The sequence below is a fragment of the Nicotiana tomentosiformis genome, chromosome 2 (assembly GCF_000390325.3).
Source record: "Nicotiana tomentosiformis chromosome 2, ASM39032v3, whole genome shotgun sequence".
Taxonomy (NCBI): Eukaryota; Viridiplantae; Streptophyta; class Magnoliopsida; order Solanales; family Solanaceae; genus Nicotiana; species Nicotiana tomentosiformis.
In genome coordinates, this window is record NC_090813.1 from 178801835 (window position 1) to 178814304 (window position 12470).

A 12470-nucleotide genomic window follows, 5' to 3' on the forward strand; every position below is an offset into this window, starting at 1 on the left:
TTAACGAGAAAATAAGATTTTTACCTTTTTTAGACTTGTACTAGGATTGAGATTCTCCTACTATATAAGGAGAAGTTTTTCTTTAGTCTGATACATTGTAACACGCATTTCAAAGCAATAAAAGGCTACTTTTGTCCTCTAGCTATTGTTCAAGGCATTATACACTTGTTCTTTTCTACACGCACGACCGAACTAGTATCGAGGGTCCGATCAAGGACGAGCTCTACTGTTCAATCTAAGATCAGGCCTAGTCATTACATTGCTATTGGTTTGGTCATTTATTTTGTCATTAGTTCATCTATATGTTATTCTTAATTTTTCGTGTTGAATTAAACCAATTGCTAATTCAAGGCTACTTTTGTCCTCTAGCTATTGTTCAAGGCATTATACACTTGTTCTTTTCTGCACGCAGGACCGAACTAGTACTGAGGGTCCGATCGAAGACGAGCTCTACTGTTTAATCTAAGGTCAGGCCTAGTCGTTACATTGCGATTGGTTTGGTCATTTATTTTGTCTTTAATTCATCTATATGTTATTCTTAATTATTCGTGTTGAATTAAACCACGTATCCTTTAAACCGCGTACAAATTTAATTGTTACTCATTTTTGAAGTAAACAATGTTAAACAATATATTTAATATTTATAAATAATTTATTCATAACCTAATAAACTACTTTTTTGAAATTTAAAATTTATAAACTCAAGATCCTGGCTCTATTTGGTTTACCATCATAAAGACTCAAGAGTACAACGCCGATTGAAGCACCAACTTTAACTAAAGCTCACTTTAATTGTTTTCCGTTCTGGTAGAAGAGAGTTTAAAATGAAAAATTGAAAATCATAAAAGTCTACTTTTTTCGGCCGAAAAAAGGAAAAGAGAGGGAGGGATTTAATTTTTTTTCATACCCTGTGATGTCAACCATTCAAAATACTTGTTTAATTTTCTGAAGTATTATATATATATATATATTATTTGCAACGAGTATTTATATTAATTTATCAATTATTAAACAATAAAGTAAGGAGAAAATAATCCTTTCACCGGCTTTTAGACATATGGAGGGCAAAAAAGGCTAAAACTAAAATTACACGTAAATGCGGAAGAAATGAAATGTTTGATGATATTGTTTGGCAATTGGCATTTACAATAAGGACAAATAATATTAGTGACGGTAAAAAAAATTCTGCGTTCGATATTTGCTACTTATAAAAGTAATGCATAAGCGTGCAGCTAGATAGTAAAAGTTTACTTTTATCTATTTAAAAATTACTACATAAAAAGTAATACTCGTTATCGATATTATTTGGTAATAATTTAAAATAATTCAAAAAATTCAAAGAAAAAAGCATGATGAAAGAAAAACACATTTGACTGTCTAAATAGTCACATAAATTGGACCTGAGGAGCCAAGGTAATACTAAAACTCCAAACATGTTAATTTATAATCTTGAATTTTCAATATGTCATATATAAATTTAAATTATAGAAACAACTATCTTCTACTTATTGCCTTGTTATAAATATATATTGTGCTTCCATTCTTTCCTTTTCTTCAAATGCCTCCTCTCTTCTTGGTCTAATTCCAGGACCCTTACAAATGGCAACTTTTGGTGCTTTAGGTATTGGTTTGAGTTTCCTTTTAGGTTGTATGTTGATGGGATTTGTTGCAGAGTTGTACTACTTATTGTGGGTGAAAAAAGGAATATCAAAAAGACCAACAGAGGATCAATACACTACCTATCCCACTGAGCTTTCTTCCATTTTCTGTTGGAAGAGATCAAATTCTATAAGACAAAATGGTACTCAAAAAGTTACCACAATTGCAAGAAATCAAGAAATTAATGGTCAAGATCAAGACTTAGAGCTAGGGACCAACAATGATTTGTTGCTGAAAGGCTATGGTGAAGATGATGTAGAGTCGTCGTCCCATCAGGAAGACTACTCTATAAAATTGGAACGATACACAGAAGATAACGCGGAGTTAGAGCTGATGAGGGTCCATAATCTTAGGTTTCTCTTCACTATTAAAGAGGAAACAAAAGAGGATTTGGAATCTGATGATGGAAAATCTAGAGGCGATAGAAGTAGAAAAGGTTCAAGAACCAGAAGCTTTAGTGACCTTACCCTTGTTCTTACTCCGTTATCCTCACCACCCGTTAAATCTCAATCTCTTGATTCATACAACAACCAAGAATTCAAGTTCAACCCTCTCTTTGAATCTGAAATTGATAGTCTAAAATCTTCACCCCCTCCTAAGTTCAAGTTCTTGAGGGATGCTGAGGAGAAACTTATAAGAAAAGTCCTTAGAAATGGGGTTAATTCTTTTCAGGATTCTATAATGAAATTACCTTCTTCAAGTTCATTTTAGTTCAGATAGAAAAATAGAAATTTGCTTGTAAAATTTCTGGATTCTTAGTTTTTTTTTTTTTTTTTTTCCTTTTTAGCAATTGATATGGTCTCTTCGTTTTGTTGCTTTGATATTTTCATACTCATGATATTCTTAATTTGAGATAACGATATTATTATCTTTTACTTCTGAATAGAGCGAAAATGATACAAAAAATTACTCTTTACCAATTTAGGATTGAAGTGTAATTAATTGATAACAGAAAATTTTGGGACAATTTCAGATCTTCATAACACTAATGTCCATTGTAATTTAAGGACAATTTCATATTTTAATTTCTTTATAATGATTATTCTCCCTCTTCGCGAGGAGTTCCCCATTTTGCTCCATTGGTGACTCAACTCGCAACCTAAGGGTTTGAGGTGGATGAAACCTACCATTTGAATAACCTTCGTTTGTCTTATATAACAATTATTTTAATATTTTATTATTAATGTAAAAGGTTTACAATTTGACTAGTTTACTCTTACTAAAAGGCTCTTTTGTTTGCTAATGAAGCTAAAAAAAACTTGCCAATTCATTAAATAAAAAAATATATTAGTAAACGTAAAATAGTCACTCTTTGACATTTAACTAAATATATTAAAGTAATTATTAAGAACATCACAAGATATTAAAATATTTACAAAAAGTCAAAATAAAAAAGATAGACGTAATATCGGAGAGATTAGTATCACAAAATAAAAATTGAGGGGAAGTCTTTATAATTATTCATGTTATTTATCCTAACACTGAGTTGGGCCAAACTTGTAATTATTTTGAGGAAACTTTCTTTTGGTAATAAAGTGGGGGAAAGGTGTTATTCTATTCCTGGTAGTTGGAGCACATGAATTCATCTCATGCCACATTATGTTGTCCCAATTATTCCTTGCTATTTGTTGGCAAAATTTAAGGTGATAATTGATTCTCAAGAATTAAGTCCATCGGATACTTTTAATTCCAGACAGGCTTCTTTAGCTATGATATCATAATATGGTGCGGCAGACTCCAACTGTTTAATTAATGCATTTGACAGTTCTATAACCTTTTTGCGTAAATACGATGTCATGATTAAATAATATATTATGGTAAAATATACATAGAATAATTATATTTAAGTAATAGAAGTGCATGGAAAAAAATACATGTCAGGTATATATTTACTGTTTTGATTCAAATACAGAGTGCATTTTTTTTCCGGAAGGTATAAAGCTTAGATTAAATTCAAGTTGCTTTCATTTCATTCTCAATTTATGCCTAAAAGAAATGCTCTCTCGCTTTTCCTCTTAGATGGCACTTCTCTTCTTCTCTATTAAAAGTGCGACTTTTTGCACATAGTGCATATAGTGAGCACACTCGAATTTACATTGGCACAGGCTTAGGAGGAAGTCATGTATTCAAACAAGCTCAAAAGTTGAAAAAGTGTGTATTGATCGTTCACTTGTAATATGTTAAGAAACTTAGGTTATGGTAATGGTCCAAAATCATATAACAACGCAACAATCCATTTTTCCAATCATGTGAGACACATAACATAACATCTTTCGACATTTTAACCTACAAATCAAAATTTTGAGTCACGATGAGTCAAAATTTTGTTTCACAATGAAACAAGTGAGAAATCACTCTTCATCCGTCAAGGGTGAAGTTTAAAACAAGGGTGATTTTGGTCCTTGAATTATTCTCTTATTCCGCTTTTCGTCCTTGTGTCATTCGACTAATTACCTCTAACTTTTAATTCAATTAATTGTGTAGTTTTGATCCCTAAGCTAATAGAAGCTAACAGAACTCTATTAAGCTAACAAAATATATATTAAGAAAATGAAAATACATAAGAAGAGGTATAAGACAGGGTGACCCTATGTCCCTTTATTTGTTTGTTATTGTTATGGAGTATTTGCAAAGGGAACTTGCACAGCTGACAAAGAACAAAAACTTTAAATTCCATCCCAGATGAAAAAAGCTAGGAGTGATTCATATATGTTTTGCAGATGACCTATCGATGTTTTGTAAAGCTGATATTACATCTATCAGATTGCTGCAGCAGACATTCCTCAAGTTCTCAAGCTCATCTATCCTCCAGGCAAATGCAGAAAAGAGTTCTATCTATTTAGCAGGCATCTCTGTAACGATCCGGACGGTCATTTTGAGTATTATAACCCCGTTCCCTAATTTACTGCTCAATTTATGCCTTACAATTGATTTATGACTTATCGAATTAGTTGGTTCAGGTCCGGAAGGATTTCGGAGTGAAATGAGACACTTAGTCTCATAATTGAAAACTTAAGTTGAAAAAGTTGACCGGATATTGACTTATGTGTAAGCGACCTCAGAATTTAATTCTGATGATTCCAATAGCTCCGTATGGTGATTTTGGACTTATGAGCATATCCGAAAAATTCTTTTGAGGTCCGCAGTGGAATTAGGCTTGAAATGCCAAAAGTTAAATTTTTGAGAAGTTTGACCGGGGGTTGACTTTTTGATATCGATGTCGGAATCCGATTCTGGAAATTGGAATAGTTTCGTTATGTCATTTATGACTTGTGTACAAAATTTGAAGTCATTCCGGATTGATTTAATGTATTTCTGCACAAGATATAGAATTTGAAAGTTCAAAGTTTATTAGGCTTGAATTGAAGTGCGATTCGTGATTTTAGCATTTTTTTTGATGTGATTCGAGGCTTCGACTAAGTGCGTATGATATTTTAGGACTTGTTGGTATATTTGGTTGAGGTCCCGAGGGACTCGAGTGAGTTTCGGGGTGGTTTCGGCCCATTTCTAGGCTATTTTTAATTGCTGGTTTTTGCCTACAGAGGTGTGCATTGCGATCGCGAACATTTGGTCGCGTTCGCGAAGAGCAAACAGCAGTTTGGGGCCTTGTGAATCGCGATCGCGGAAGCTCTTTCGCGATCGTGTAGAACAAAATCTCTACTGCACTTACCCGATTTTGGAAGCTTATATATCGCAATCTATAAGGAATTTAGAGATAATCAAAAAATAAAAGTTGTAACCCTTGATGTCTAGTTTTCAGAAAGGTAAACCATTTGTCATTTGAATTTGTATACAAAAGGTTATGGTCGATACACTATGGGCTGTCTGGTAAGAGTTTTGAAATCTCTGTTTCATATAGCTGACTTTGGAAGCTTATATCTAGAAATATATAAGGAATTAGGAGATGAGCAACAAATGAATGTTATAGCTCTTAATGTCTAGTTTTCAAAAGGTTAAACCATTTACAATTTAGAGTTTTTTACAAAGAGTTATGACCATTATACTAGAGGTTGTCTGGTAGAGTTGGGGAGTTTTTTCTTCGCGATCGCGAAAAGCAATTTTGGGTCTGAAAAATTTTGTTCTTCGCGATCGCGAAGAGTAAATGCCTGGACAAAAGATATATTTTGAGGTTTTGGCCATTTTAACACATTTGAAGCTATGGAATTCGGATGGAAGCGATTTTTGAGGTGATTTTCACCATATGGATTGGGGTAAGTAATTCTAACTCGATTTTGGTTAAATTACACGAATCTATTATTATTTTTATCAATAAATTAGTGTTTTTGGTTGAAAATAGTAGAAACAATTCATAAACTTTAATTGAGGATTTGAAGGCCGAGTTGTGGTCGGATTTGAGTAATTTTGATATGGTTGGACTCGTGGTTGAATGGGGGTTCGGATTTTGTGTGTTTTATCGGATTCTGAGATGTGGGCCCCACGGGTGATTTTTGGGGCGTAATTTCGGATTTTTGGAAAATTTTAGTATTTTGATATGAAATTAATTCCTATAATTTTTGTGGGCCGAATCAAATTAATTGTGACTAGATTCGAGCCGTTTGGAAGTTGATACGTGCAGAATGAAATTTCTGGAGCATTGCTTAGCTTGCTCGACATTAGATTTGGCTTGTTCGAGGTAAGTAACTCTTCTAATCTTGGAGCTGAGGGTATAAACCCTGAATATATGTATTATGTGAATTGTTGGGAGGTGACGCACATGCTAGGTGATGGGCGTGTGGGCGTGCACTATGAAAATTTTGACATAATTGTTTCCGTGGAATTTTATAGTAAACTAATCTTGGAATTTTCCTTGTGTTGTCATATGTTAAAGGAATTTGAGCTGAGAATCACATTGAAATCATATTGAGGCTATGTGCCAGTATTATTAGGACCCACAGAGGTCGTATCGCTGTGAATTATTTATTTTAAATTCAAAATTCATACTCAATCATATTCGTTTCATTGCATATCATATCTCAGTCTCTGTTGTTATTTATTGATACATCATATCATCATTTTCGGGCTATTTTTATGATATTGTGAGCCCGAGAGACTGGAGAGATTGATGACTGAGTGAGGCCGAGGGCCTGATTGTGAGGATAATTATGGGATCGGGTTGCACGCCGCAGCAGGCCAGATTGGCTTATTATAGCACGTGAGTTGTCCGTGCAGATCCAAATATTATTATAGCACATGAGTTGTCCGTGCAGCACGTGAGTTGTCCGTGCGGATCCAGATATTATTATAGCATGTGAGTTGTCAGTGCAGCACATGAGTTATCCGTGCAGCACGTGAGTTGTCCATGTGGATCCAGATATTATTATAGCACGTGAGTTGTCCGTGCAGCACGTGAGTTATCCGTGCAGATTATAGCGCTTGAGATGAAGGAGCCCCTCCGGAGTCTGTACACACCCCTAGTGAGCGCAGGTACCTACTGAGTGTGATTGTCGAGTGCCGAGCAATTGGGAGGACTGAGTGATTGGGAGAACTGAGTGACTGTGAGGACTGAGTGAAATAATACTCTGAGAATATGCATATGATTTTATCACTGAGTTGCATCGCATTGACATGCATACATGACATACAGGCATAGAGATGTATTTTTCCCATGCTGTACAGTATCACATCATTCATGGTTTCTCACACATGTTGACAGACGGGCATAGTGATGCATTTGTTTTTACACAGGTTATCTGGAAAGAAAATGAAACATCTCATTTATTATTGAAAGGATTTTGGAAAAATTATTGTTTTCAAACTTATTCATATTTTTGGCAACTTCGGTAAACGATTTGGGTTTTCACTAATGTACTTGAAAGGAAGAATTATTATTTTTGAAATCATGATTTAGCTGAGCATTTTATCTCTGAGTTACTTCTTGTATTATTTGCTTTACGTGGTTATGGACTGTTGTGTCTATTGGTTTTTGGACCTGACCTTGGTAAATGTGATGACCCAAATTGTCATCTTTAAATTTGATAATTAATTTTGTATTCTAAGACCTCGAAAGCACTATTTATCACTCCTCGACTTACGTGCGCAGTCCGTATAATTTTCCGGGATGTTTTTATGTGAAAAATGGATAAAAAGTGAAATAAAGCATTTAAACTCAACTGAGTTAACTTTGGTCAATATTTTGAGCAAACAGACTCGGATCAATGTTTTGACAGTTCCGGTAGGTCCGTATTGCGATTTGGGACTTGGGCATATGCCCGGAATCGAATTCCGAGGTCCCTAGCCCGAGATATGGAATTTTGATGAAAATTTAAAAGCTTGAAAGTTTAATGATTTTTAAGAAGTTACTGATATTGGATTTAGTGACACTGGGTCCGTATTTTGGTTTCGGAGTCCGGTATAGGTCCACTATAATATTTATGACTTGTCTGCCAAATTTGGCGAGAAACAGAGTTGATTTGACGTGATTCGGACGTCCGGTTGTGAAAATATAAGTTTTAAAGTTTTCTTGAAAATTTCATTCGATTTGGGGTTCAATTCATAGTTTTAGGTGTTATTTTGTCGATTTGATCACGCGAGCAAGTTCGTATGATATTTTAGGACTTGTGTGCATATTTGGTTTGAAGCCCCGAGGGCTCGGGTGAGTTTCGGATAGGCTACAGGATGATTTTGAACTTAGAAAATCTGGTTTTTAGCTTCTGCTGTCATCTGGTGCATTGTGCTTCGCGATCGCGAAGCCATTCCTGCGATCGCGAAGAGGAAATTGTACGTCGTGAGTTATACCCTTCGTGTTCGCGAAGATAGGCACGCGATCACGGAAGGTAAACTCCCAGTGCACTGCGAACGCAAGGGATAAGCTGTGATCGCGTAGAAGGAAGGAAGGCAGAAGCTAGGCACATCAATTGTGCTATGCGATCGCACAAGTAAGTACGTGATCGCGTAAGGCTGAGAAAAGGTACTCCGTGATCACATGACCAATTACACGATCGCGTAGAGTTAAAAATCTAGGCAGCCAAAATGTGCTTCGCGAAGCCATTCCTGCGATCGCAAAGAGTAAAATGAACCTGGGCAAAAGTTGTTTTACGGGATCGCGAACGAATTTTCGCGATCGCGGTGAGTAAAAATCTGAAAAACAGAACTTAAGTTCTGGAAATGGGATTTCGACCCATTTTCAACCATTTCCAATTTTTGAGCTCGGGTAAGGTGATTCTTGGGCGATTTTCACGGAAAAATATTGGGGTAAGTGTTGCTTATCCTATATCGATTATATTTCTTGATTCCATACTCATTTACATTATGAATCCATGAATTTATGGAAGAAAAATTAGATTTTTATAAAATCTTCCAAAAAATAAATTTAAGATTTGAGGGTCCATTTGACATCGGAATTTGCTAATTTTTGTAGGGTTGGACTCGTCTCGGAATGGGTGTTCGGATTTCGTAATTTTTTCTGAGATATGAGACGTGAGCCCCACTGTCGAATGTTAAAATGAATTTTGGATTTTTATCCGGAAAATTAGTAAATTCATATAGAATTAATTCCTATGATTCGTATTGAGTATATCGAATTGTTTGTGAATAGATTTGACGCTTTTGAAGACAAATTCAAAGGGAAAAGCTGTGGTCGAGTAATTGATTGAAAATTTGCAAAGCAAGGTAAGTGTCGTGGTTAACCTTGACTTGAGGGAATAGAACTCTTAAACTATTTGTTATGTGAAATGCATGTGAACGACGTATAGGCGAGGTGACGAGTGTCTATACGTCGTCAAATTAATTTTTTGCATAATTATTTGAAAAATCATAAATCGTTTTAAATCATGAATTAATTGTTATAATAATTATTTCTCTCATATTCTATGTCAAATATTAATTCTTGAATTCCTACAATAATTGTAACATGATAATTGATTTATGTGTCTTAATTGTTATTTGACATTTAGCATACTAAATATTAAACTACCTATTTTTCCACGATTTTCACAATTAATTGTTAATTGCTATTGTTTATTCATAAATAAATTATATTTATTGTGTACCTTAATGCTTAATAGTTTCTCATTGGATGTGGTATTTATTGGAGAAGATTTTATTTCATTTATGAGTTGTTTAAAGTTATATTGGGGGAACGGGCTGCACGCCGCAACGGAAATGAAAGTAAATATATATATATAATGAGGGATCGGATTGCACGCCGCAACGGTGCGGCACGGTGATGCCAAACAGGTTGCTGTAGGGAAAGATGGAGTTCTGCGAATGCAGGGTCATATTTGTGTGCCTAATGTTGACGGGCTTCATGAATTAATCCTCGAAGAGGCACACAATTCTAGGTATTCTATTCATCCAGGTACCGCCAAAATGTATCAAGATTTGCGGCAACATTATTGGTAGAGGAGGATGAAAAAGGATATAGTTGCATATGTAGCTCGGTGTCTGAATTGTCAGCAAGTTAAGTACGAGCATCAGAGACCTGGTGGTTTGCTTCAGAAGTTAGAAATTCCTGAGTGGAAATGGGAGCGTATCACTATGAATTTTGTTGTTGGACTCCCACGGACTCAGAGAAAATTTGACGCAGTTTGGGTCATTGTGGACAGGTTAACCAAGTCAGCACATTTCATTTCAGTGGCAGTTACCTATTCTTCAGAAAGGTTAGTTGAAATTTATATTCGTGAGATTGTCCGCCTTCACGGTGTGCCCGTGTCTATTATTTTAGAGCAAGGTACGCAATTTACCTCACACTTCTGTAGGGTTGTACAGCGTGGGTTAGGCACGCGGGTTGAGTGGAGTACAGCATTTCATCCACAGACAGACAGATAGTCAGAGCACACCATTCAGATATTGGAAGATATGCTTCGCGCTTGTGTTATAGTCTTTGGAGTTTCTTGGGATCAGTTCTTGCCACTTGCGGAGTTTGCTTATAATAATAGCTACCAGTCGAGCATTCAGATGGTTCCATATGAGGCATTATACGGAAGGCGAAGTCGTTCCCCAGTTGGCTGGTTTGAACCGGGAGAGGCTCGGTTGTTGGGTACCGATTTGGTACAGGATGCTTTGGATAAGGTCAAAGTTATTCAGGATCGACTTCGTACAGCTCAGTCTAGGCAAAAGAGTTATGCTGACCGTAAAGTTCGTGATATTGCATTCATGGTTGGAGAAAGAATATTACTCCGGGTTTCACCTATGAAAGGTGTAATGAGGTTCGGAAAGAAGGGCATGTTGAGCCCTAGGTATATTGGACCCTTTGAAACTCTTGAAAGGGTGGGTGAAGTAGCCTATAGGCTTACATTACCACATAGTTTATCAGCGGTTCATCCGGGGTTCCATGTGTCTATGCTCCGGAAATATCATGGTGATCCGTCCCATGTGTTAGATTTTAGCTCAGTCCAATTGGACAAAGATTTGACTCACAAGGAGGAGCCGGTGGCTATTCTAGCCCGGCAGGTTCGGCAGTTGAGGTCTAAGAGTTATCCTTCAGTTCGGGTGCAATGGAGAGGTCATCCAGTAGAGGCATCTACCTGGGAGTCCGAGTCGGATATGCGGATAAATATCCACACTTATTCACCAGCTCAGGCACTTTTTCTAACTTCGTTCGAGGACGAACGTTTGTTTTAGAGGTGGAGAATGTGATGACCCAAAATATCATCTTTAAATTTGATAATTAATTATATGTTCCAAGAACTCGAAAAGCACTATTTATCACTCCTCAACTTGCGTGCGCAGTCCGTATAATTTTCCGGGGAGTTTTTATGTAAAAAATGGATTAAAATGTGAAATAGAGCTTTAAAACTCAACTGAGTTGACTTTGGTCAACATTTTGAGCAAACAGACTCGGATCAGTGTTTTGACATTTCTGGTAGGTCCATATCGCGATTTATGACTTGGGCGTATGCCCGGAATCGAATTCCGAGGTCCCTAGCCCGAGATATGGAATTTTGATAAAAATTTAAAAGTTTGAAAGCTTAATGATTTTTAAGAAGTTACCGATGTTGGATTTAGTGACACCGGGTCCGCATTTTGGTTCAGGAGCCCGGTATAGGTCCACTATAATATTTATGACTTGTCTTCCGAATTTAGCGAGAAACGGAGTTGATTTGACGTGATTCAGACGTCCGGTTGTGAAAATATAAGTTTTAAAGTTTTCTTGAAAATATCATTCGATTTGGGGTTTAATTCGTAGTTCTAGGTATTATTTTGGCGATTAGATCGGGCGAGCAAGTTCGTATGATATTTTAGGACTTGTGTGCATGTTTGGTTTGGAGCCCCGAGAGCTGGGGTGAGTTTCGGATAGGCTACGGGATGATTTTGAACTTAGAAAATCTGGTTTTTAGCTTATGCTATCATCTGGTGCATTGTGCTTCGCGATCGCGAAGCCATTCCTGCGATCGCGAAGAGGAAATTGTATGTCATGAGTTTTACACTTCGCGTTAGTGAAGATAGGCACGCTATCGCGGAAGGTAAACTCCCAGTGCACTGCGAACGCGAGAGATAAGCTGCGATCGCATAGAAGGAAGGAAGGCAGAAGCTAGGCACGTCAACTGTGCTATGCGATCGCACAAGTAAGTACGTGATCGCATAAGGCTGAGAAAAGGTACTCCGCAATCGCATGACCATTTACGCGATCGCGTAGGGATAAAAATCTGGGCAGCCAAAATGTGCTTCGCGATCGCGAAGAGTAAAATTAACCTGGGAAAAGGTTGTTCTACGTGATCGCGAACGAATTTCCACGATCGCAGTGAGTAAAAATCTGAAAAACAAAACCTAAGTTTTGGAAATGGGATTTCGACCCATTTTCAATCATTTCCAATTTTTGAGCTCGGGTAAGGTGATTCTTGGGCGATTTTCACGGAAAAACATTGGGGTAA

At 36.6% G+C, this 12470-nt stretch overlaps 1 protein-coding gene across 1 annotated transcript; it reads left to right on the plus strand.

Moving 5' to 3' along the window:
- Positions 1-1599: 1599 nt before the first annotated feature.
- LOC104110593 (uncharacterized) lies at positions 1600-2370 on the plus strand. Its single transcript, XM_009620118.3, has one exon. The coding sequence runs from the start codon at positions 1600-1602 to the stop codon at positions 2368-2370; it is 771 nt and encodes a 256-aa protein (XP_009618413.1).
- Positions 2371-12470: the final 10100 nt, after the last annotated feature.

Coding starts and splice junctions, on each gene's coding strand:
- LOC104110593 (XM_009620118.3), top strand. CDS start 1,600: ATGGCAACTTTTGGTGCTTTAGGTATTGGTTTGAGTTTCCTTTTAGGT.